Here is a 27,460-nt window from a genome sequence, read left to right on the forward strand (position 1 = left end):
GAGTCTAGATTCGGATCAGCCATGATCCTATTGAATGGCGGAGCAAGCCCGAGGGGCCGTATGGCCTACTCCTGCTCCTACTTCTTATGTTCTTATAGGAGAAGGTAATCTCCCTTCATACTTTTGACAGATAGACCTGTGAAAAGTATGAACGAGGATCACTGAAAAAAGACATCAAAACATTAAATAATTTTTTTTAAAAACCATCACGTTTTTAAAATGAGTTAAAATTACATAAAATTAAATATTTTAAACAAAAACTACATTTTTTGAAAAAAATAAAACATTTTACGGGGCTAAAAATAAACTTACCTTTTTTAAAAGTATATTTAAATTATAAATGAGTGAAAAAAAATGTTTAAATGCTTTTACCAGGCGTAAGATTTTTAAGTGATTTCAGCGGGCGGAGGTTCTGCAGAAAGTGGAACTCTCCCACCGCGGAGGCCCTTCTCCAGGGCAGGCGTCCGATTTGTCAAGAGGATTGACAGATCGGAATGCTAGTTTTCAGCGCTTGCACTTCGCATGCCTGAAACCGGCATTTCCGATGGCCCTACGGATGTGTACACAGCACGTACACACCCGTAGGGATCGGAAAATACGGGCCAATATTTTTGTATCACAAAATTTATCGTAGAAAATGTCTCTGTAAACTGGTCATACTGTAATTACTAAATAACAACAGAAAACGCTGGAAAAACTCAGCAGGCCAGCCAACATCCATGGAGAGAGAAACAGAGTCACCGTTTCAGGTCGAAGTCCCTTCGTCAGAACTGAGAATAAAGCAGGAAATGAAACAGATGAAAAAGCAAGTTTGGGGGCTGGGAAATGGGGGAGGAGATGAAAGAACAAAAGGGAAGGTCTGTGAGAGGTGAAGAGACATTAAGAGATATTCAAGGTGAGACGAGATGGTAATAGGACAGGTAAAGAGACAAAGGATGGCTCGAGATGAAGTGTGAAATGCGCTGGCAGAATGAGAGACAGCTGCCATGTGGGAGAGAGAAAAAGGAAAAGGCACAAACCAAAAGTGTGGATAAAAAAATATATAAAAATATGATAGGGGCCGAGTTTATGATCTGAAATTGTTGAACTCGATAGAGTCCGGAAGGCTGTAAAGTGCCTAATCAGAAGATGAGGTGCTGTTCCTCGAGCGTACGCTGAGCTTAGTACTGTAATTACTCCCTCCCACCATTCGAGGTGCTGCAGTGTAACAAATATACATCGGCATTTCCATTATACATGTAGACAAAGGAACTTCAAACGTGAAAAGTTGACAGGACATACACGCTGACGTGAGTTTTTAAAAAAATATATGTATATATTTCAGATAGATGAAATTAAGTTGCTCCATCACCATCCATGACCCCCATCTCCTGCCCTGCATCTATCTATTCCACTCCCATCCATTTTGGACTCCACAAAAGATAGCCACCCTGAAGCAGAAGGCTTTTACCAACCCGAGCAGCGACCGGATACATACTGGTTTCTGTGGCGATAATGGTGATGTTATGCCAAACATCAGTCTCTCTGTCCAGAGGTTTGGCCAGGGTTATTTTTCCATCATCAGCATTGACGTTGAACAATCTTTCAAGGTCGGTGTGCCGATCAATCGAATACCTACAGAAAACAGGCATGTTCAGTAATCATCCCAGATAAAGCACACATATTCACCACAGAATGGGGGGCGGGGGGAGAAATGTAGCTTTTGGCAATAGTGTAAAACATGTGATCCGCCTCGCCTACTCTTCCATTCCATGAAAGTCAATCAAAAGGAAAATCGGGTAAAGCGTAAACCAATCTCCCCCCCGTTTTATATTAGAAAGAAAGAATTTAGTGGGCCAGAAATTCGGCTCCCCACGGGTGAGTACGCATGGGGTACTCACGCGTAGGGCCAACGAAAGTGCCGGTTTCGTGCATGCACTGCGCATGCGCGGGAAACCGGAACTTCCGTTCCCTTAAAGGAAGGGGTTCAGAGGTCGAAGGCGTGCGCCGGAGAGGCAGCGCGTGCGCATCGAACTTACGTTTTTTTTGCAGGTTTCTCCGGGAGGGTAAGTCTCCAGGAGCTACGCTTTTAAAAAGCAGGCGCAAGGCCTGCTTTTAACAAGGTAAGTGGGGTATTAAGTAAAATTTAAACATTTTTTCCACAGGTTTTTTATTTTTAAATACTTTAAAGAAAGGTAAGTTTATTTTTAGCCCCGTTAGAAAATGCAATTAATTTTTTCAAAACTTTAAATTATTGTTTAAAATAGTTATTTCATGTAATTTATAGTTATTTTAAAAATGTGATTTAAAAAAAAAATTATTTGAAGTTTTAGTTATGTTTTGGGGCTGAGCTCTAATCATAGATTTGACAGATCTTCCTGTCAAATCTATGAATAGAGATTCCCTGCTCCGATTGGCTCTCCATGGCCCACGTGATCCCAGGGGACACTTCGAACTAACTGCGCCCCTGGGATACGCAAGCACTGTGCGCCGGCAGTTGGAGCAGGCCCAGGATTGGAATCCCACGCGGGCCCACAGCACAACGGCCGGCGCGCTAGGTAAGTGCAGGTCGGGGGCTTGCACCCACGGGAAGCCCCCGACCCGAATTTCTGGGCCAGAGTGTTTTTCATGACCTCAAAATGTCCCAAAAAGCTTTACAGCCGATTAAGTACTTTTGAAGTGTAATCACTGTAGGGAACGCCACAGCCTATTTGAGCACAGCAATGTCCCACAAACAGCAATGAGATAATGACCAGATAATCCAATTTTAGCGGTGTTGGTTGAGAAAGAATGACTTGTGTTTCTACAGCACCTGTCACAGCCTCAGGACGTCCCAGAATGCTTTGCAGCCAACGAGGTATTTTTTGAAGTGCAGTCACTGTTGTAATGTAGGAAACGCGGCAGCCAATTTGCGCACAGCAAGCTCCCACAAACAGCAATGTGATAATGACCAGATATTAATGGCCCAGAAATTCGGGTCGGGGGCTTCCCGCAGGTGCAAGCCTCCAACCTGCACTTACCTAGCGATCCTGGGCCTCCTCCAACTGCCGGCGCGCAGTGCTTGTGTATCCCAGGGGCACAGTTAGTTCGATGCGTTCCCTGGGATCACGTGGGCCATGGAGGGCCAATGGTAGCAGGGAATGTTTCATTCATAAATTTGACAGGAAAAGCTGTCAAACCTATAAATACTATAAGCCCCAAAACATCACTAAAACTTCAAATACATTTTTTTTTAAATCACATTTTCAAAATAACTATAAATATTTTAAACAATAATTTACATTTTTGAAAAAATTAATTACATTTTCTAACGGGGCTTAAAATAAACTTACCTTTCTTTAATGTATTTAAAAATAATAAACCTGTGGAAAATTTTTTTTAATGTTACTTAATTCACCACTTACCTTGTTAAAAGCAGGCCTTGTGCCTGCTTTTTAAAAGTGTAACTCCTGGAGACTTACCCTCCCAGAGAACCCTGCAAAAAAAAGTAAGTTCGATGCGCACGCGCTGCCTCTCCGGCGCACGCGTTCCACCTGTCAACCCCTTCTTTCAGGGGAACGGAAGTGCCAGTTTCCCACACACGTGCAGTGCATGCACGAAACCGGCACTTTCGTTGGGCCTACGCGTGAGTACCCAATGCGTACTCACCCATGTGGACCTGAATTTCTGGGCCATTGTGTTTAAGTGATGTTGGTTGAGTGATAAATATTGCCCAGGTAACCGGGGATAACTGCCCTGCTTTTCCTCAAAATAGTGCCATGGGATCTTTTCGGTCCACCTGCGAGGGCAGACAGGGCCTCGGTTTAACGTCTCACCCAATGGACTAGACAGATCTGACAGTGCAGCACTCCCTCAGTACTGCACTGGGGAGCGTCAGCCTGGATTTTGTGCTCCAGAGTGGGATGTGAACCCACAACCTCCTGATGCAAAAAACCAAGAGTGCTACCCACTGAGCCACAGCTGGCACGCTATCAGCCAAGGTTAAAATTGCCCCCAACAAGTTTTGGGCTAACCCTTCAAGGACTGATTGCATATTCACTACAGGAAGCCGAGGGAACTCAACAAGTGCATGGATTAGTGATTGACAGCGAGCTAAGAAGAGCCACATGCACCACCAAAGGGCTAAATAAGTGTTGATTGTTACTCAAGTGCATCTTAACTACAGAGTGACAGCCAGCTCGATACCTGCAGTTAGCATCTTTCAAAGCTCCTTCAAAGCTCAGCATGCTGGAAGAATAATTTTGGTTTAAATTAGGCCGCGTGCGAGATGCAGGTATGATCAGGGAGAAGATAGAAAAACGCAAACACTTTGAAATAATTGCAGGAAATCATTTGTAAAAACAAGAGAGATTGTCAGTCCCTATTCAGGCTGCGAGGAAGTGCTTGTGTTTTTTATTTATGGAGGAGATACTTGGCTGCTGTATAAGTGGCAACTTTTTCACATCTACATGTATTTTGCGACAGAGCCCACAGCCTTTGTTTTAAGCCAACAATGGGAGACATGTAGGAACGTATGCCTTCCTAATCACCGTACTGTTTTGTTCTCACAATGAGCTTCCAGATGCTTCTTTTTACATTTGGAGTTCCGTTGTCGTAGGCCAGCTCTGGTTGGAGATGTTGGGCTGCATTTTCATTGAGGAGGCGGGTAGGAGGCGAGACTACAACGTTCGGGGTTGTAGTCCCACCTCCATCGAGTTGTAGCTATTATGTCCGTGTATAATTGAGACACGGACTGCAGGAGTTGGTTATAACAGGTCTTTACTGAGTGGAGACAACCTGGAACTACGATGCAAAAGTTACTACACAGGCTTATATACAGGGGTGGTCACTACTGGTACTGCAGTATACAGGGGCTGCAGAATATAGTTCCTTCTGCAAAGTACATACACTACAAATCCTCCCCTTTTAGCTAAACAGTACATAACATTCGATTAATAATTAAATAACATATTTACAATTACAGTTGCTAGATACATTAGTTGAAGTTAAGCAATTATAAGTTCAGTCTTTGAGGAGGCTTCCTGATTCTGTCTGGATAACGCCTCTTTGGGGTATCAGGTTCTTCTGGCAAAGTTGATTCGGGATCAACGTCGTTGTTTGGTTCGTCTGCTTCCAATATCACCGATTCTGAGGTAGATGCAATTGGTACTTCGGGTTCATCACCAGGTGTATCGGATCGTGGTGTGGTTGACGTTTTCCAGTGACTCTAGAATCTGGTCAGCATGGCGTCTTACAATGCTCTCTCCAATGTCCACGGTATACATTAGAGGTCCTTGCCGTGTACAGATTGTTCCTGGCTGCCATTTCTCTGTGCGGTAGTCCCGGGCCAAAACTGGTTGACCTATCTTAAAACTCCTGGTCGGCCTTTCATTCATATTCTGAAACTGCCTGTTCTCCACATCTCTTCTGATGTTTGGCTTAACCAAATCCAAGTGGTATCGTAGTCTTCGATTGAAGAACATCATGGCTGGAGTTTGGTTGGTAACCGCATGTGTCGCATTCCGGTAAGCAAACAAGAAGTTATCCACCTTGTGTTGTAGGGGTATGTCTTCATTACGCATTGCTTTGGTAGCCTTCTTGAATGTTTGAACGAACCTCTCAGCCAATCCATTGGTGGCTGGATGATATGGGGCGGATGTGTAATGCTTAACACCATTGTTCTTTAAGAACCTCCAGAACTCTTCAGACACAAACTGTGGTCCATTGTCGGAGCAAATCTGTTCAGGCAGCCCATTTCTGGCGAATATGGTTCGTAAGACTGTGATAGTTTTTTCTGTGGTGGTTGAGGACATTTTTATTACCTCTGGCCACTTTGAATGTGCATCCACCGCAATTAAAAACATCGAGTCCATAAATGGGCCAGCAAAATCAATGTGCACCCTTTGCCATGGAGATGAGGGCCACTCCCATGGATGTAGAGGGGCTTGTGGTGGGGCGTTTTGGACCTTCTGGCATCCTGTACAGCTCTTGGTCATCTCTTCGATTTCTCTATCGATTCCCGGCCACCACACAAACGCTCTGGCTAAGTTTTTCATTTTTACCCCTCCCAGATGACCCTCATGAAGCTCATTGAGCACTCTATCCTTCAATTTGGGTGGAATTACTACTCTGGATCCACACATCAAGGTTCCTCTGCACACTGACAGCTGTTCTCTTCTCGGCGAGAATGCTGGCAGCAGTGGTTCGCCATGTGCTGGCCATCCCTTCACCGTTAAATCATAGACCCAGGAGACTGTCGGGTCATTTCGTGTTTCCTTTTCTATGTTTGCATTCGTCACAGGGAGACATTTGACTATGGTCGAGTGGAATATCTCCACTGGATCCACTGCAGGTGCTTCTTCCACCGTCGGCAATGGTAGGCGCGACAATCCATCAGCATTCCCATGCTGTTTAGTTCCTTTGTACTCGATGTCATATTGGTGTGCCCCTAGGAAAAGGGACCACCTCTGTAACCGTTGTGCTGTCATTATCGGTACGCCCTTCTGAGGGTTGAAAATGGAGACAAGAGGTTGATGATCAGTAAGTAGAGTAAATTTCTGACCGTGCAGGTAGTGATTGAACTTCTTCACCCCCCACACCAGGCTGAGGGCCTCTCTGTCAATCTGGGCGTAGTTACGCTCGGCTGAAGTTAACGAGCGTGATGCAAAAGCTATCGGCCTCTCTGAACCATCAAGGAATTTATGTGACAGTACCGCTCCAATGCCGTAGGGAGACGCATCACACGCCAGTCTTATCGGTAGTGATGGGTTGTAGTGAGCCAATACTTCTCTTGAAGTGATCAGATCCTTACTCTTCTGAAAGGCCCACTTACATTCATCGCTCCATTTCCATGCTACTCCTGTTTGTAGTAGGGCGTTCAGTGGGTGCAGAATTGTGGACAAATTCGGCAAAAACTTATGATAGTAATTCACCAATCCGAGGAATGACCTCAGTTGCGACACACTTTCAGGTGCTGGAGCCTTCACTAACGCTTCAATTTTGTCAGGGGACTTATGTAACCCCTCTTCATCAATCACGTGGCCACAATACGATATCTGTTTCTTAAAAAACTCGCACTTGGGGCGACTGGCTCGTAGCCCATGTTCTGTTAGTCTAGTGAGCACCTGCTCTAGGTTGGCAAGGTGTTCACTGTCATCTTCACCTGTCACTAGGATGTCGTCCAAGTAACACTGAGCCCCCGGAATCCCTTGCAGGACTTGTTCCATCGCTCTTTGCCATATCGCTGGAGCTGATGCTACTCCGAATACCAGTCGATTATACTGGTAAAGACCTTTGTGAGTGCTAATCGTGAGATACTCCCTAGAGGATTCTTCAACCTCCATCTGCAAATATGCTTGTGCTAGGTCAATTTTTGTAAAACGCTTCCCTCCAGATAGTGAGGCGAAAATATCTTCTATCCTCGGAAGAGGATATTGTACTGTGTGAAGGACTGGGTTCACCGTCACCTTGAAGTCCCCACAGATGCGAACCTTCCTTGGCTCCTCAGACCTATTGTTTAACGGTTTCTTCATGACAGGAATGATGGGTGTCACCCACTCGCTCCAGTCTACCTTAGATAACACACCTGCATTCTCCAGATTCTCCAGCTCTGCCTCGACAGCTGGGCAAATTGCATATGGTACCGGTCTTGCTTTGAAAAACTTGGGAATTGCATTCTCTTCTATTTTTATCGAGGCAGTTACGCCTTTAAGAGTTCCCAGTTCTTGTTGAAATACCTCTTTGGCGTTAGCTAAGATTGTTGACAATCGTCCAGGAGTGACGTCGTCATCTTTTTTACCAGCCGTCAGTGCCTGAATGGAGTGCCAGTCTAAACTTATCTTTCTGATCCATTCACGTCCCAATAACAGTGGTCCACCATCTTGCAGTATGTACAGATACAATATCTGTATTTCCTTGCCGTTGTATTTGACAGGCACCCTTATTTTTCCTCTGGGGTATACTTTTTGCCCCGTATACGTCTTCAAGAAAATGGATGTCTCTTTCAAGGGTATGTGTGAGAATAGCCGCTCGTAGTCTTGTCGATTCATGACGGTCAGAGCTGATCCTGTATCCAATTCCATTTTGACTTGGGACCCTGCTATTGTGAGGGTGACCCAAATGGTTCGGTGATCCTCTTTTGCGATTACGTTGTGAAGTTTGAGACAGCTTAGTCTCTTGTTCCCGGATTCACTATCGCTCATCTGGTCTTCGGAACTACTGTCCGTCATCTTTTGTACTTTCCTGTACTGTTCCTTAGTAGCCTTTTTGTTGTCGTTAGTCTTCTTCCCAGACCTGCAAACTCGTGCAATGTGTCCCATCTTTCTGCATTGCCTGCATATTTTGTCCTTGGACCAGCAGTCCTTCTGGTCATGGTGTGTTCTGCCGCAGCGATATCATTTTGCAAATCCCCGTGTCATTTCGTGGGTGCCGTATTCCTGTGGCTTTTGCTGTATTTCCGCAGCGCCCCTTGCTGCTGCTTCGTATGATACTGCCACGCTGAAAGCCTTTTCTAGCGTCAGCTCTTTCTCTGAGAGTAACCACTTCTGGGTTCCTTCACTCAGGAGTCCACAGACAAATTTGTCCCGTAGGGTATCTGCCAGTCCTGCTCCGAACTGGCAGTGCTTTGGTAGCTTGCGTAGTTCCGTAAGGTAATCAGCATTGCTCTCATCTTTATGCTGATTTCTCCTGTGGAATTTAAATCTTTCTGCTATCAGCAGCGGTGTGGGATTTAGGTGTTCCTGTAGGATATCAACAATTTTGTTAAAACTCTTTGCCTTCGGTTTGGCTGGAGTAATCAGGTTCCGCAATAGGCCGTACGTTCTTGCGCCCATTAAGTTTAGTAGTACCGATTCCTTTTTCTCATTGGCTACTTCGTTTGCCTCGCAATATACCTCGACTCTTTCCACGTACGTGGTCCAGTCTTCTATTGCATTATCGAAGGCAGTGATATTGCCAGTCTTCGGCATCTTGGAAATCTAAGATGGTGCCTCCCGCGCTTTGCCTTCTTCCCCGCTGGATTAAGATGGCGCCTCCCACGCTTTCTGTCTTCTCCGCTGCTGCTAGCACTGTTGCTGGCGTTTTATGCCTTGATGGCGATGCCCTATGGTCTTCGCGCACTTCCCCCCCCCCGCGCTGCTGCTAACGCCGCTCTCCGCGGTTCCCGTGGCAAACTGCAGCTCCTCGCGGCTTTCTGCGCTTCTAATTTTTATTATTTCCCTGTCGTCGGAGCAACCCTGCGGGACACTTGCCTCCCTCTTCTCGGGTCTGTACGCTGCCCGGCTTCGTAGCACCGGCCGCGCCCTGTGTGCTCCAACCTCTGTCTCTCCTCTTCCCGACAACGCTGCTCGGCCCTGTTGAAAAGCCACCCGATCGAGCTCTAGACCGCCGCAGCCCAGGAAGGATCAGTGTACTACCTGCCACCAGCCCGATTAGCTGAAACACCATCGACAGGATAACCAAGCCCCGCTCTCGACAGCCTCTCCTGCAAATCTTCAACTCCGATGAATCACAGGCGGATGCCCACGGTCGACGCCCGTTTCTTCTGTTCGTTTATTTATTTTTTCTTCCTTCCTTCTGGCCTCGACCTCTGATAACTTCGCTTCAGGAATGGATCCCCATGAGGTGGTGCAGACTGTAGGTAAGTTTGGATCTGCTCGTCGCCAGTATTATGTCCGTGTATAATTGAGACACGGACTGCAGGAGTTGGTTATAACAGGTCTTTACTGAGTGGAGACAACCTGGAACTACTATGCAAAAGTTACTACACAGGCTTATATACAGGGGTGGTCACTACTGGTACTGCAGTATACAGGGGCTGCAGAATATAGTTCCTTCTGCAAAGTACATACACTACAGTAGCCAACCCACGCGATTTTGACTAGATTGACCTTGTTGAGACCGCCCAGTGGGCTCAGCAGGCCAATTAAGGGCCACCCGGCAACAGGTGATGTCACAGATTGATATTTCATCTGTCAAGAGCATTTGAAGCTGTCAAACACTGACAATCTGTACTCCAGGTTAATTCCTTCCTCTCAGCATGATTTAGAGATCTCTCTGGAACAGAAAGCTGAATGCTTCAATTTTTGACAGATCGCAGCCATTCTGCTTTCTGGGCTGGTGAGATGAGAGCTGAAGGAAGGAAGGCTGTAAAGGTAAGTAAAGGTAAGTAAAACTTCTTTAAACACTTTAAACACACCAAACACACTGACCCTCTGCACTCATGCACCCATCACTCACCTGAACACTGGACATCTCGACCCCTCCAAGCCCTTCAGCCTGATGGCCCGCCTCGCTAACATGGCGTTGGGCAGTCCACACTTCAAGAATGAAAATAGTGATTAGGCTAAAAACTGTCTGTTAACTACCTGTTAACAGGCAGTTAATTGGCACTAATCCCCTTCCTGCCTCGGGGAGGCGGGTCCCAGTGCAGGGTGGGTACCCGCCTCCTTTGAAACTGGCATGGAGGCGGGTTGGGGGCGGGATGGGTTTTGTGCCCCCCCCCGATTTCGGGATTTTAACCCCCCACATGCCTCCAGTCCCGCCTCCACAGCCCAATGAAAATTCTGCCCCTCAGCTCATCACCTCCTGCCTCCTGCCTCCAACCACGCCGCCCCCAACACCCCCCCCCCACCACCCTCCCGCCATTGGTCACCCGACACGTCAATCCTCGCGGGACCCCCCGCCTTCCTTCACCAATCGGAAAATGAACATACTCTTCATTACCCAATTGGATCATTCTAGACTGTCTGTCAAACAGCCTTTTTCTCCGTTTCCATTATGTTTATAACAAAAGTGTTCCAATAAAGTTAAAAGTAACGCTTTTTTTTATTGCCCCTATGTTATATCTCGCTGCAGTTTCCCATTCAATTCCTGGGGACTCCAGGGCAATCTTTCTCCCTACAACCGCTTCTCAAAACACCCCCACCCCCCCAACCCCATTGCCCATGCAAGATAGTTCTGTTCTACACCACTGGAGGCAGAAGCAGCACCAGCAGCAAAAGGAAAAAGCCAATATTGGCTACTGTTTTGGCAGACGTCAGGCTGAGAGCTCAACTAACACCATTACCCATTCCACTAAAACATAAAGAAAGACTGGCATTTCTACAGCCCCTTTCATGACCACCAGATGTCCTAAAGCGATTTACAGCCAATAAAGTGCTTTTTTTGAAGTGTAGGCCTGTTGTAATGTAGGAAATGCTGCAGCCAATTTGTGCACAGCAAGCTTCCACAAACAGCAATGTGATAATGACCAGATTATCTGTTTCAGTGATGTGACCAAGGGATATACATTGGCCAGGACACCATGCAGGGATAATTACTAGTCCTAGCCCCTTTAGGGCTACCCTGGATCAGGCGTATTCCTCAGATGTTCACATTCAACTAAAGTTTGAGGTAGCCGAATCGTAAAGACGCTTAATTGGGTCTAAATGTCCGGACTATCTCTCCCTAAAGGAAAGGAACAACCTGAAAATGTTACCGTCCTCCAGATAGCACTTTTAATAAGTTTAGCTAGACTGTAGCATTCTGGAAATTATGAGGATCCGGAAAACTCCCCCAGAATTCTGCAACTGCTCACCAGAGTGTACAGAGATTGAGTTTGCGAGTTTGGTACAGAAGTACTATTTGAGACAATTCTAAAAATATATAGATTTATTAAAGAAACAACATATAATTTACAGTTGGTGAGTCAATCGCAACATTAACAGTTCCAAAAAGAGAAAGCTTTAAAATCTTATCAGAGATCCTTATTCTCAAATCTTAACTTCGCTACAGTTTTACAGTTCTTAAATTTTATTCAGGATATCATCCAAAATCAAATACAGTACCTTGATCCCCGAGGTACAAAGAGTTGTAGACTTACAGAGCTAGCTCTGAAGCCAAGAATCGCTTTGCCCCTTTAAGCGAGTCTATTACCCCATTTGAGAGTTCAATATTTATACCCTTTTCCAGTAGTATTTCCTTTCAGGTTTTCTGCTGATGTAAGCTAATTATCTTTAGTCATTTTTCTGTTGACCCCTGCAGTTCTTAGTCACCTCAGCTGGTAGCACTACAGAACCATGTCTCTCCTTTAGGTGTGCTAACCTTATCATAAAAAATGGTGTAATCAGCAGGTGTGCTTTACTTGGTATCATTTTTATGAAGGCAGATGTTTGTTACTTTTATGTGCTCCTTTATGAGGTGTAAATTAGAACACCTTGTATCGGGTAACTATTGTCTTGTTCCCAAAGGTTCAGACTTTAGGAGCCTTTAACCTTCTGTTTCAATAAGGTTATTGATTCAGTGTCAACAACTTATGTTACCTCAATAGTCAGAATGCTATCACAGCTTTCTCATCGTTAGGTTTCTAGATTTCCAGACCCAGTTTGTCATGTTTTAATAAGACCAGAATTCTTTCATAGAATGGTGTATTTTTCTGAATAGGTTTTATTGCTTATTCCTTCACAACCAGGGAAAACTCCCCTGCTTTTAAGAACATAAGAATATAAGAAATAGAAGCAGGAGTAGGCCATTCGGCCCTTCGGGCCTGCTCCACCATTCAATGAGATCATGGCTGATCTTCTGCCTCAATTCCATTCACCGGCCCTATCGCCATATCCCTTGATGCCCTTACTAGTCAGAAATCTATCGACTTCTGTTTTGAATATACCCAATGACTGAGCCTCCACAGCCCTCTGGGGTAGAGAATTCCAAAGATTCACCACCCTCTGTGTGAAGAAATTTCTTCTCATCTCAGCCCTGAATGGCCTACCCTTTATCCTGAGGCTGTGGCCCCTGGTTCAAGACTCCCCAGCCAAGGGAAACATTCTCCCAGCATCCACCCTATCAAGCCCGGTAATAATTTTGTATGCTTCAATGAGATCTCCTCTCATTCTTCTGAATTCAAGAGAATACAGGCCTAGTTTACTCAATCTCTTCACATATGACAGTCCCGCCATCCCAGGAATCAACCTCGTGAACCTTCGTTGCACTCCCTCTATGGCAAGTATATCCTTCCTTAGGTAAGGAGATCAAAATTGTACACAGTACTCCAGGTGTGGTCTCACCAAGGCCTTATATAATTGGACTAAGACTTCTTTACTCCTGTACTCAAATCCTCTTGTAATGAAGGCCAGCATACCATTTGCCTTCCTAATGACTTGCTGCACCTGCACATTCACTTTCAGTGACTCGTATACAAGGACAACTAGGTCACTTATAGCATCTGCATTCCCCAATCTTTCACCATTTAGGAAATACTCTGCCTTTCTTTTTTTTCTACCAAAGTGGATAACTTCACATTTATCCACATTATATTCCATCTGTCATGTTCTCACCCACTCACTGAGCCTGTCGAGATCCCCTTGAAGCCTCTTCACATCCTCTTCACAACTGACACTGCCACCTAGCTTTGTATCATCAGCAAATTTGGAAACGTTACATTTAGTCCCCTCATCCAAATCATTGATATAGATTGTGAATAGCTGGGGCCCAAGCACCGAGCCTTGTGGTACCCCACTTGTCACAGCCTGCCATCCTGAAAAAGACCTGTTTATCCCTACTCTTTGTTTTCTGTCTGTTAACCAATTCTCAATCCATTCTAGTATATTACCGCCAATTCCATGTGCCCTAATTTTGTTCACCAGCCTCTTGTGTGGGACCTTATCGAAGGCCTTCTGAAAATCCAAATACACCACATCTACCGGTTCCCCTTTGGCTACTCCACTAGTTACATCCTCAAAGAACTCCAATAGGCTTGTCAAACAGGATTTCCCTTTCATAAATCCATGTTGACTCTGCCCAATCTTACTATTAGTTTCTAAGTGCCCAGTTATTGCATCCTTTATAATAGATTCCAGCATTTTCCCAACTACTGATGTGAGGCTAACAGGTCTGTAGTTCCCCGTTTTCTCTCTCCCTCCTTTCTTAAATAGTGGGGTTACATTTGCTATCCTCCAATCTGCAGGAACCGTTCCAGAATCTATAGAAGTTTGGAAGATGACAACCAATGCGTCCACTATCCCAATGGCCACCTCTTTCAAAACCCTAGGATGTAGGTCATCCGGTCCTTGGGATTTATCAACTTTTAGTCCCATTCATTTTGCTAGTACTGGTTTTTTACCAATAATAATTTCTTTAAGCTCCTCTTCTTTGAATTAATGCCATGGGATCTTTTACATCCACCTGAGAGAGCAGACGGAGCCTCGGTTTAACGTCTCAAATGAAAGACAGCACCTCCGACAGTGCAGCACTCCCTCAGCACTGCACTGGAGGGTCAGCCTAGAATTCTGTGCTCAGTGACTCAGGATTGGGACTTGAATCAACGACCTTCTGTCTCAGAGGTGAGGGTGCTACCAACTGAGCCACAACTGACACTCTAACACTACTGCCACTAATACTATAACTACAACAACAACTTACATTTATATAGCGCCTTTGATGTAGCAAGACATCCCAAGGTGCTTCACAGGAGCGTTATCAAACAAGAAACATGACACCGTCAAAGGAAAAAGTTAGGACAGGTGATCAAAAGCTTGGTTAATCAGGCAGGTTTAAAGGAGCATCTTAAAGGAGGAGAGAGATGTGGAGAGGGGGAGAGGTTTAGGGAAGAAATTCCAGAGCTTAGGGCCGAGGCAGCTGAGGGCGTGGCTGCCAATGGTGGAGCGAAGGACGTGAGGGTGCACAAGAGGCCAGAGTTGGATGAGCGCAGAGTACTCGGAGGGTTGTAAGGTTGGAGGGGGTTACAGAGATAGTGAAGGCCTTGGACCAAGATTAGGAAGCCTTTGTCAAAGAAGTGAATTTTAAGGAGAGTCCTAAAGTAGGAGAGGGATTTAGGATGGGAATTCCAGAGAATGAGGCCTACTGAACTCCACAAATAAACAGTAAAGCCTGCACATCTGCCGATGCACTTTATTATGGTCATATTTATGCTAATATATATGTACAAATGTATGTTGACATGTTTAAGTGTCCTAATCCAAATTGTACACTCTCGGGAGCCGCAAGCCTACATTTCGTTGTACTGCACTTGTGCACTAACAATGACAATAAAGTTGATCTGATTTGATTTGATTTGAGGTGGCTGAAGTCACAGCCGCCAATAGTAGGGTGAAAGGTAGGAGATACACAAGAGGCCAATGTCAGTAGAGTGGAGAGTTTGGTGGAGGGGAGGGGGTGTTGTAGGGCTGCACAATGTTCCAGAAATAAGGAGGGATGAGGCCATGTAGGGATTTAAAGTTAAGGACAAGATGCTTCCAGGTTTGATCCCGGGTCTGTGCTGAGTTAATTGACCTCAGCTGTGCCAGAGATCAGGACAATAATTGGCCTCGGTGCCCTGGGTTAGGATGCTAAAGTAACGAGGGCTCCCTCTCCTGTTCAGCACCTCTGCTGGAAGTGTGTGTGCGTGCGTTTGAGCAAGTGTGTGCATGTGTGCGAGTATGTACACGTGCGTGTGTCTGTGTGCTTGCCTGCGCGCATGTGTGCGTGCATATGCGTGTGTTCTTTTGTGTGCATGTGTGTGTATGCATGTGTGTATGTCCATGTGTGCGCATGTGTGTCCGTGTGCATGCCTGTGTGTGTGTGTGCATGTGCGTACATGAGCATGCGTGTCCGTGTGTGTATGTGTGTGCATGCGTGCATGTCCATGCTTATGTGTGTTTCCGTGTGCATGCATGTATGTGTGTGTGTGTGTGTGTGTCTGCATGTGTATGTGCGTGCGTGTGTGCGTGTGTCTATGTGTGCGAGTGTATTTACGTGTGTGCCTGTGCACACACTCATGCTGTGAACATTCAGTAAAGACAGGATTGGCTGTGATTTCCCTGTGGTAAAACAGCCTGCTGGGGGAGATTCACACACAAATAACAACCAAGGTGGACAAGGTGCTGCCGGATGCCCAGCGCTGTAGAATCGTATCCCAGCAAGGGACCACCACTGTCAGGAGAGGAGGGCAGGTGAGAGACATTGACAGAGAAAATCAACAAGAATGTATTTGGAATCCATGCAAGGCACCTCAATGTGAAATGGACTACTCATTGTTTGAATAACACTTTAATGAAGCGGACTATATTTGTCTCTATCCCATCCTGAAATGGGTTTTAAATTTTAATTGGGTTTTACAGTTATGATTGAACATCTCAACTGTGCATTAGAAAATTCTAAAATTACTGCTTTAAACATTGCTCCACTATAAACTACATGGCTGAATTCGAGTCACGGCAATATAGCTTTCTGCACTCTCCTATTATTTGAAGCTATTTGCTGTGCCATGTATAAATCAATTGAATAAATAGATAAATCAAACACTCCCAGGCTAGGTTCAGCACAGGTTATATAAAGGGCACACCTCTCCCTGCACTAAAACAAAGAGAGACTTGCATTTATATTGCGCCTTTCAAACACTCAGGGCGTCCCAAAGAGCTTCACAGACAAATGAAGTACTTTTGAAGTGTAGTCTGTTGAAATGTAAAAAAGGCGGCAGCCCGTTGGCGCACAGCAAGATCCCACAAAAGGCAATATGAGAATGACCAGATGATCTGTATTTTTAGTGATCTTGGTCGAGGGATAAATATTGGCCCAGGACACCAGGGCTAACTCCCCCTGCTCTTCTTCGAAATAGTGCCGCGGGATCTTTTACACCCACCTGAGAGAGCAGACAGTTTCACATCTCAACCGAAAGACAAATTCTTGGTTTCTAATTCAGGACAGTTTTGCACAGTGTGAACATTGTCCGCTAGAAAGGATCGAGACTCCCCTCCTAATTAGTTTAATGTCGGACCTTTACAGTCAGCGGACAGATTGCCACCTGGCGCGACTGAAATCAATTGCTTGTGTGGCAGAATCGAGCCACAAACTATAGCATTCCTGAAGGTGTCTGGAACTGCAGTCAAAGTTCCCGCTAACCTGCGTGGCATCTGCAAGGTCCCGCGCAGGCGGCTTAGCGGCTTTTACACTGCAGCTACCGTGCATGCGCGCAAAATTTGAATGGGCTGAACATTGAGGGAGGCAGTGTGAGAGACAGTGTGTGTGTGTGAGAGAGAGTGTGTGAGAGAGAGCATGTGAGAGAGAGAGAGAGTGAGTGAGCGAGAGTGTGTGAGAGAGAGCATGTGAGAGAGAGAGAGAGTGAGTGAGAGAGAGTGTGTGAGAGAGAGCATGTGAGAGAGAGAGAGAGTGTGTGAGAGAGACTGGGGTCCCGATTTTCGGCTTGTGTGGGAAATGGTCGGGTTTCCCTGAATGTGGGCTTTCTGACACACTTAAAAAAGTGCCAGCCAGCTCCACACAATTTTCCCTCAATTGGCCAATTAATTCCCAGCATGTGGGAAGCCTTGCTAATTGTCCAATTCGAGTCAGAAATCCCCACAGTATGATGTCATCATTCGTGGTGCTTTCAAGGTCCACAGCAAGCACTGCATCCTCTGAAGGCTTCCAAATGAACCTCACAGGATGGCAGAGAAGCCTGCAGCAGCTGTGGCCAGTGCCAGACCCCGAGCTGCCTTCAAATTCGATGAGGCTTCACTGCAGGCATTATTGGATGGGGTTAAGGCCCACAGGGAGGTCCTCTTACCTAGGTCAGGGAGGAAGTGGCCTCCCACTGAGACCAATGCTGCATGGATGCAGGTGTCAGCAGATGCCAACTCGCTGGGAGTCACCAGAAGAACCTTGGTATTACATCTCTAACTCCTTCCTTTACTCCCCCACAGTACCATCCAGAGCCCCCGTCCTCACTGTGGTGGAGGAAGAGGCTGTGCAGCCAGACTCCTCAGAGGAAGCTCCAACCTCTGATGGCATAGCGTCAGCAGAAGTAAGCGCTCCCAGCACCAGCGCAGATACTCACACCTCGGGGAGACCTTCGGGACATGGAGTAGTGTTGTCACCTGGTGTTTCACAGCTCACAAGTGAGCCTCAGCAGATTCTGGAGACAGGGACAGCAGTGGAGAGTTCTCATCGGAGGGTGCAGGACTCTGCCAGTTCAGCTCAGCTGCGCTGCATGTCGACCCTCTGCCTCTGGGTCCATCTGCAAGAGAAGAGGTGATGGATCTCCATGCACAGATTCAGGAGTCTCTGGCAGGTTTTGTCTCCAGGGTCGCTGCGAGTGTGGAGTGAATGGAGGAGTCCATAGCGACCATGAGCAGAGCCTTTGTGGAGTCATTGGCACATGTACACATCACCATGGAAAGGTTGGCAACCTCCATGGAGGAGATAACTCGCCAGGGTACGGAAAACATGGTGAGTGCTCATAAGAGAATGACATCTCTTGAGCAGCGTTGGCCATCTATTGAGCAGAGAAACCAGACCTTCATGGAAGTCCTTCTGAGTAGGACTGCCAGTGCAGAAACGGGTCCCCATGGCCCCCTAAAGCACAGCAAGGTGCTCTCAAGCCACTTCCAAGCGCTGGCCCCTTCTGGCCTGTGCAACTTCAGGTGAGTGAGCAGCAGCCTGGTGCTCCTGGTGCTCATCCTGCTGTTCCTGGTTCTGCTGCTGCCGCCTCTGCTGCTGGAGATCCTCTAATGGCAAGAAGGGAAGGAAAAAAAAGCGTCCCATGCTTCTCGCAGATGCCTCCGCTGAGGAAGCGTTGAGTGAGGGTGGCGAGAGGGGCTTCCCAGGAGATCACATTGGAGAAGTGTGTGAGGCTCCAACCTTCCACAGCTGTGCCTAAGCCTTGAGGAAGTAGCCCCAAACCTGCAACAACAAGGTCCTTCAACATACAAGTGCTGTCCTTTTAAATCGCAGCTTTCCCGAATGAGCTGCAGCTGAGAGCAAGCAAGCCGGCAAGCTTCACGCCAGGTTTCATCAGCGGGGTTCCCCGCAGGCGTGTTTGATGTGGGGAAAGCCCCAAAGTCGCAACGGCCCCGGAAAATCTTCTTCAACAAGGTAATTATTGGTCATTAGTGTGCCGACGACCAGTCCCACCAGCGGCGGCCGAGGCTGAAGCGGATCGCGGGGATACGGCGGTCCAAAAGTCGGACGGGGCGGGGAATCAGGCGGGGGGGGTCGCGACCTGCTTTTTCGGCGATTTTCGGCCCCCGGCCGCCTGAAAAGCCGCCCAACGGCTGGCAGAAAATGGACCCCTGTGTGAGAGAGAGATGGAGAGAGTGTGTGTGTGAGAGAGAGTGTGTGTGTGTGTGTGTGAGAGTGTATGAGAGAGTGTGAGAGTGAGTGAGAGTGTGTGAGAGATAGACAGAGAGAGTGTGTGTGAGAGAGAGAGAGTGTGAGAGAGAGCGTGTGTGTGTGAGAGTCTGAGAGAGAGAGGTGTGTGTGTGTGAGAGAGAGTGTATGAGAGAGTGTGAGAGAGAGAAAGAGTGAGTGAGAGTGTGTGAGAGAGAGAGTGTGAGAGAGAGTGTGTATGAGAGAGAGAGATTGTGAGAGGGAGCGTGTGTGTGTGAGAGAGAGTGTGAGAGAGAGTGTGTGAGAGAGAGAGTGTGTGTGTGTGAGAGAGAGAGTGTGTGAGAGAGAGAGTGTGAGAGAGTGTGTGAGAGAGAGAGTGTGTGTGTGTGAGAGAGAGAGTGTGTGAGAGAGAAAGTGTGAGAGAGAGAGTGTGTGAGAGAGAGAGTGTGTGAGAGAGAGAGTGTGAGAGAGAGTGTGTGAGAGAGAGAGAGTGTGTGTGTGAGAGAGAGTGTGTGAGAGAGAGTGTGTGAGAGAGAGTGTATGAGAGAGAGAGAGTGTGTGTGTGAGAGAGAGAGTGTGTGAGAGAGAGAGTGTGTGTGTGTGAGAGAGAGAGTGTGTGAGAGAGAGAGTGTGAGAGAGAGTGTGTGAGAGAGAGAGAGTGTGTGTGTGAGAGAGAGAGTGTGTGAGAGAGAGAGTGTGTGTGTGTGAGAGAGAGAGTGTGTGAGAGAGAGAGTGTGAGAGAGAGTGTGTGAGAGAGAGAGTGTGTGTGTGTGAGAGAGAGAGTGTGTGAGAGAGAGAGTGTGAGAGAGAGTGTGTGAGAGAGAGTGTGTGTGTGTGAGAGAGAGAGTGTGTGAGAGAGAGAGTGTGAGAGTGTATGAGAGAGAGTATGAGAGAGAGAGTTTGAGAGAGTGTATGTGAGAGAGAGAGAGTGTGTGAGAGAGAGTGTGCGAGAGAGAGTGTGAGTGTGAGAGAGAGTGTGTGTGAGAGAGAGTGTGTGTGAGAGAGTGTGTGTGTGAGAGAGAGTGTGTGTCAGAGAGAGAGTGTGAGAGAGAGTGTGTGTCAGAGAGAGTGTGTGTGAGAGAGAGTGTGGGTGAGAGAGAGTGTGGGTGAGTGTGTGTGAGAGAGAGTGTGTGTGAGAGAGTGTGTGTGTGAGAGAGAGAGTGTGTGAGAGAGTGTGTGAGAGAGAGTGTGTGTGTGAGAGAGAGAGAGTGTGAGAGAGAGAGTGTGTGAGAGAGTGTGTGTGTGAGAGAGTGAGAGAGTGTGTAAGAGAGAGTGTGTGAGAGAGAGTGTATGAGAGAGAGTTTGTAGTGTATGTGCTTTAAGTCAGAACTACTTTTTACAGCTCCTGTCTACTGTAGTACCGGCAGTAACCACACCGGTACATAAGCTGTGCGCATGCCTCTGTACCCCAGTCTAGAAATTACCCTCCTCCAGTAAAGACCTGTTATTTGTTTATTTACAGCATCCGTGTAATTATTTATCCACTGAACCATGGATCTAACAGTGGCGACGAGTGTTGATGCGAATCTACCTGCAACATAAAAAAAATAGTCGAGTCCAGGAACACGGGCGTTGACCGCGAGCAACCGCCCAGCAGTCAGGCAGAGATCCAACTTCGCTGGGGAGGCTGTGGAGAGCCGGGCTTGGTTCCCCAGCCACAACGAGCAGTAAGAGACCGACGACAGGTCCAGAGCAGGCCCTTCCCGAGCAGCGGCGGCTGGAGCCGACCGACGGCAGAGAGAGCGAGCCGGGCAGCGTCGACGGGGTAAGAAAGAGGGTGAAGAGAGCAGGGCGCAGCCGGGGGTTGATCTCCGAGCAGCGTTGAGGAAAAATACTGCAAACCGGAGAGAGAGAGGGTAAGAAACAGTCGGGTTCTAGACTGAGCGGCGTCGACAATATCAAGAGAAGAACGCGCAGAGCACAGCCAAGGATCACGGGCTGATCAGGGTCCGCGGGGCGAAGCAAGGGGAGATGCCATTGAGCCGCGGAGAAGCAGGGAGAGCGTGGGAGGCGCCATTGAGCCGCAGAGAAGAAGGAAGAGCGCGGGAGACGCCATTTTGCGAAACCGCAGCGGAGAAGACGGGCGAGCGCGGGAAGGAAGGAAAGCGCAGGAGACGCCATTATGTGCCAGCGGAGAAGAAGGGGAAGCGCGGGAGGCGCCATTGGGGATAGTTAACGCACAACCAAGGATGTCGAAGAGTGGCAGCATCTCTACATTCGACAATGAAGTCGAAGATTGGGCGACATATGTGGAACGTATTGAGGTGTACTGCAGGGCGAATGAAGTGCCAGATGCTAATAAAGCACTGGTTCTGTTAAATTCCATGGGTGCAAAAACTTGTGGGTTACTGCGAAATCTAATAACCCCAGAGAAGCCGGTAAACAAGAATTTTGAAAGCATAGTAGAAACCCTACAGGACCACTTAAACCCCACACCGCTGCTGATAGCAGAACGATTTAAGTTCCATAAAAGGAACCAACACAAAGATGAAAGCAATGCTGAGTACCTAACGGAACTGCGCAAGCTATTGAAATACTGCCAGTTTGGAGCGGGAATAGCAGACACGTTTGTGTGTGGGCTACAAAGTGAAGGAACCCAGAAACGGCTTCAATCAGAAAAGGACCTTACGCTGGACAAAGCTTTCAATATGGCAGTATCACACGAAGCAGCCGCAAGGGGCGCTGCAGAGATACAACGGAGACCGCAAGAATACGGCACCAACGAAATGACCTATGGAACATGGAAGTGCTATCGTTGCGGCAGAACAACACATGATCAGAAAGATTGTTGGTTCAAGGACCAAGTGTGCAGACAGTGTGGGAAAGCAGTGTGATGAAATATTCCATTCATCACTCATTGGTATTCTCTGCCTGTGACTGTGGTTGGTTTCAGTTTCATTTCCCTTACCTCAGTTCCGTTTCCTCACCATTGTATTGTACTGTGTGTAGGGCTCCGCCCATACCTGGCCCCTATGTAAGCTGGCCCAGCCTGCATCACATCCAGTACGGCAGACCTCTGGATGGAAGATACCTCTCCTCTGTGTGTTACCTTCTAAGTCAATAAAAGCCTTGTTTTGTTTCGCTAACATCGAGTCTCGGATTTATTGAGGCACATCAATTTTATTGACTTAATTTTCAACACAATGGATCAACTCTTGAAACCCGAACGTTTGGATTTGGACCAGCATGCTTCAGATGCATCGGCACGCTTCGGACACTGGTTTATGTGTATGGAATTCTTCCTGGACAATTCCGCAGCTGTCAAAGACGCTACGGACGCTGCGAGTATGAAACTCGGAATTCTGCGGAATTGGGTAAGCCACCGGGTTTACCCCCTCATCCAAGACGCCGACACATACCCGGCCGCCTGCGACATCTTAAAGGCGCATTACCAGCAGCCTACGAATGAGGTGTATGCTAGGCATCTGCTCGCTACTCGCGCACAGCGACCTGGGGAATCGGTGGAGGAGTTCCTAGGCACCCTGAAAACGCTTGGCAAAGACTGCAAGTGCCAAGATGTAAAAGCCGCAGTGTACACTGACGAGCTTGTTCGCGATGCCTTTATCACAGGCCTCAGCTCCACTTACATCCGGCAGAGACTGCTGGAAAAAACGGGATTGGACCTGAAACAGGCTGCGGACACAGCGCGATCCCTGGATGTGGCCCAGAGAAACTCGGACGCCTACTCTTCAGCCCGCGCTGTCCACGCCACCACGTGTGCACCAAGGGCGCCGCCATCTTGGAAGGCATCTTCCCCGCCCGGCAGCCCGACACCGTCGGGGCCCCGCTCTCCCCCCAGAAGCCCTACGACAGCCGCGATGCGTCGGGGACCCAACTGCTACTTCTGCGGGCAGCTGAAGCACACCAGAAACCTGTGCCCGGCGAAAGGCACCACCTGCTTTAAGTGCGGTAAGAAGGGGCACTTCGGGAAGGTGTGCAGAGGGAACCCCGCCAGAAAACCCGCCACCGCCGCGTGTGCGCCGTGGGAGCGGCCATCTTGGACGCCATCTTGCCCGACCTCGTGGGGTCCGCCATCTTGTGAGCAGACAGCGTGGACGCCATCGTGTCTCGATCAGGGCCCTACAGTGGCATCGGTCACAGTGGACCAGACCAGGCCGCACCCGCTATCCAAATCAATGGTGGACATCGAGGGAAACGGCTGCGGGGTTAAATGTTTAATTGACAGTGGAAGCAGGGAGAGTTTTATCCACCCTGAACTGGCACAACAACTCTCCCTAAAGGTGGTCCCTACTCGGGGTACCATCTCTATGGCTGATAAAACCCAGACATCGACCATTATGGGTTACTGCACGGTACAATTGTCTGTTAACGGAACTGTATACGATAATTTTAAAGTACTAATCATGAAGAATCTATGTGCGAGCGTGATCTTGGGCCTGGATTTCCAGTGCTACCACCAAAGCATCACGCTCAATTACGGTGGGTCCCAGCCGCCCCTCACAGTGTGCGGTCTGGCTACCCTGAAGGTAAAGCCGCCTTCGCTATTCGCGAACCTTACCCCTAACTGCCGGCCAATAGCGACCAAAAGCAGGAGGTACAGCTGGGAGGACAGGCGGTTTATCGCGACCGAGGTAGACAGGCTCCTGAAAGAGCGCATTATTGAACGCAGCAACAGCCCGTGGCGCGCCCAAGTGGTAGTGGTAAGGGGTAGCGAGAAGAAACGGATGGTGATCGACTATAGCCAAACGATCAACAGGTACACCCAACTAGACGCCTACCCGCTACCCCGCATATCAGAAATGGTGAACCAAATCGCCCAATACCGGGTGTTCTCCACCATCGACCTCAAGTCAGCGTACCACCAGCTCCCTATCAGACCAGAGGACCACCCGTACACTGCCTTCGAGGCGAACGGACGCCTCTACCAATTCCTCAGAGTCCCCTTTGGGGTGACGAATGGGGTCTCGGTCTTCCAGAGGGAGATGGACCGCATGGTCAATGACCACCACTTGCAGGCAACCTTCCCCTACCTCGACAACATCACCATCTGCGGTCACAACCAGCAGGATCACGGCTCGAACCTCGAGAGGTTTCTGAAAACCGCACAAAAACTCAAACTCACCTACAACGAGGACAAGTGCGTTTACAACACCACGCGCCTCTGCATACTAGGCAGCGTGGTGGAGAATGGGGAAATCGGACCAGACCCCGACCGATTGCGCCCCCTACGGGAGCTGCCCCTGCCCAACACTCCCAAAGCCCTGAAAAGGTGCCGAGGGTTACTTTCTTATTATTCCCAATGGGTCCCCAACTACTCCGACAAAGCCCACCCCCTCTTGAAAGCATCCTCTTTCCCGCTCCCTGCTGAGGCTCACGCCGCCTTCAAAAGCATTAAGCGGGATATTGAGCGGGCCACGCTACAGGCAGTGGACGAGAACACTCCCTTTCAAGTCGAAAGTGATGCGTCTGACTTTGCCTTGGCGGCCACCCTCAACCAGGCGGGGCGGCCCGTAGCTTTCTTCTCGAGGACCCTCCAAGGGCCCGAGATCAGACACTCCTCCGTGGAAAAGGAGGCCCAAGCCATCGTGGAGGCAGTGCGCCACTGGCGCCACTACCTAGCCGGCAAACGCTTCACCCTACTTACCGACCAGCGGTCGGTAGCGTTTATGTTCAATAATAAACAGAGGGGGAAGATTAAAAATGATAAGATTCTAAGGTGGCGGATCGAGCTCTCCACCTTCGATTATGACATAATTTACCGGCCAGGGGCCCTTAACGAATCCCCCAACGCCCTCTCACGAGGGATGTGTGCCAGCGCCACCGGGGATCGGCTATAGACCCTCCACAATGACCTCTGCCACCCAGGGGTCACACAGCTGTTCCACTTCATAAAGTCCCGCAACTTACCCTACTCGATTGAGGAAGTTCGGTCCCTGACCAGGAACTGCCGCACTTGCGCTGAGTGTAAGCCTCGATTCTACCGCCCAGATAGAGCCCACTTAATCAAAGCTACACGACCCTTTGAGCGGCTCAGCTTAGATTTCAAGGGCCCCCTCCCGTCCGTCGACCGCAATGTTTACTTCCTGAACATTGTGGATGAATACTCCCGTTTCCCATTCGCCCTCCCCTGCCCAGACATGACCAGCGCCACGGTCATTAAATGCCTCAACAGCCTGTTCTGCCTGTTTGGTATGCCGAGCTACATCCATACGGATAGGGGGGCGTCCTTCATGAGTGAAGAGCTACGCCAGTACATGCTGTCCAGGGGGATCGCCACGAGCCGTACCACCAGCTACAACCCCCGGGGTAACGGTCAAGTGGAGCGAGAGAACAGGACAGTATGGAAAGCAGTCACTCTAGCTCTAAGGACCAAGGGCCTCCCTATCTCCCGCTGGCAGGAAGTCCTCACAGATGTGCTCCATTCGATACGGTCGCTATTGTGTACTGCCACTAATGCCATGCCTCATGAGCGAATGTTTGTCTTTCCCCGGAAATCCACCTCAGGCGTATCCATGCCGTCATGGCTCTCCACCCTGGGTCCGGTATTCGTGCGAAGGCATGTGAGGGGCCACAAGACGGACCCTCTCGTGGAGTCAGTGCACTTACTCCACGCCAACCCCCAATACGCGTATGTCCGGCATGCCGACGGAAGGGAGGACACCGTGTCCATAAAAGACGTCGCCCCAGCCGGTAACGACAACAACCATGACAACAGCAGCAACAACGATCACAGCAACTCTTACCCACCCACTACTCTTTCATCACCCCCGGAAGAACATCGACCAACGGTACCCCCACCAACTACCCCTTCAACAACCCTGGCGGCACCCCCGGCAGAGACCCAGGAGGCCACCGGGGACACCCAGCCGACACCCGCGGCACCACAACAGCCACGTTGGTCGCAGAGGACTATCAAACCCCCGAACAGACTAAATCTATAGAAGGGGTGAATGTGATGAAATATTCCATTCATCACTCATTGGTATTCTCTGCCTGTGACTGTGGTTGGCTTCAGTTTCATTTCCCTTACCTCAGTTCCGTTTCCTCACCATTGTATTGTACTGTGTGTAGGGCTCCTCCCATACCTGGCCCCTATGTAAGCTGGCCCAGCCTGCATCACATCCAGTACGGCAGACCTCTGGATGGAAGATACCTCTCCTCTGTGTGTTACCTTCTAAGTCAATAAAAGCCTTGTTTTGTTTCGCAAACATCGAGTCTCGGATTTATTGAGGCACATCAAGCAGGACACATAGCAAGAGTCTGCAGGTCTGGGAAGAAAACCAACAGTAAGAAATCTCCACAGGAGAAGTACAAAAAGGTACACCAGGTGATGGACAGTGGTTCAGACGAACAGAAAAGTGACACAGACTCCGGAAGCAAGGAGCTGGGTTGTCTGAAACTACATAATGTAACCGAAATGGAGGATCACCAGACTATCTGGGTTACACTCAAGATAGACGGAGTCCAAGTGGAAATGGAATTGGACACAGGGTCAGCTCTAACAGTCATAAATCAAAGAGACTACAAGCGGCTATTTTCACACATACCCTTGAAAGCTACAGAGATTGTCTTTAAGACGTATACGGGGCAAAAAGTCTACCCCAAAGGAAAAATAATGGTGAAAGTGACATATAAAGGTCAGGAAATACCTAAAATGGATATATATGTATTGCCAAATGGAGGACCACCACTGCTAGCACATGAATGGATCCGGAAGATACATTTAGATTGGCATTCCATACAGGCACTGAAGGTGGAGGCCAAAAAGGATGACGATGTCACACCTGGACGACTGTCAAAAATGCTAACTGACACAAAGGAAGTGTTCCAGGAGGGACTAGGAACACTAAAAGGAATAACAGCAACAATTAAAATAGAGGATAATGCAAGCCCAAAGTTTCTGAAGGCCAGACCAGTGCCTTATGCGATCAGACCAGCGGTTGAAGCAGAGCTGGAAGGGTTGGAACGTTCAGGAGTACTGTCCAAAGTGGACTGGAGCGAGTGGGCTACACCCATCATTCCTGTAATGAAGAGGTCGTTGAGTAATATGCCTGGGGAACCAAAGAAGGTCCGCATCTGTGGGGATTTTAAGGTGACAGTGAACCCAGTCCTTCACACGGTGCAATATCCGCTTCCACAAATTGAGGATATTTTCGCCTCGCTATCTGGTGGTAAACGCTTCACCAAAATTGATCTAGCCCAGGCGTACTTGCAAATGGAGGTAGAAGAAACTTCAAAACATTACCTTACGATCAACACCCATCAAGGTCTCTAACAACACAACTGGCTGGTGTTTGGAGTAGCCTCGGCTCTGGCTATCTGGCAAATGGGCAATGGATCAGGTCCTGCAAGGGATTCCAGGGACCCAGTGTTATTTGGACGACATCTTGGTCACGGGCGAAAATGATGGTGATCACCTCGCTAACTTGGAGAAGGTGCTCGCCAGATTAAAGGAATATGGGCT

General features: G+C 48.3%; 1 protein-coding gene across 1 annotated transcript in view; it reads right to left on the minus strand.

The window, feature by feature from the left end:
- The window catches only part of LOC147116724 (cadherin-8-like), a 265,237-nt gene that overhangs the window by 36,813 nt on the left and 200,964 nt on the right, over positions 1 to 27,460 (minus strand). Inside the window, exon 8 of the mRNA XM_085991845.1 lies at positions 1,478 to 1,614. Within this exon, the coding sequence (XP_085847971.1) occupies positions 1,478 to 1,614 (137 nt within the window). The remainder of the gene's footprint in view (positions 1 to 1,477; positions 1,615 to 27,460) is intronic.

The sequence above is a fragment of the Somniosus microcephalus genome, chromosome 6, assembly GCF_052327205.1.
Source record: "Somniosus microcephalus isolate GS21.2 chromosome 6, FLI_Smic_1.0, whole genome shotgun sequence".
Classification (NCBI taxonomy): Eukaryota; Metazoa; Chordata; class Chondrichthyes; order Squaliformes; family Somniosidae; genus Somniosus; species Somniosus microcephalus.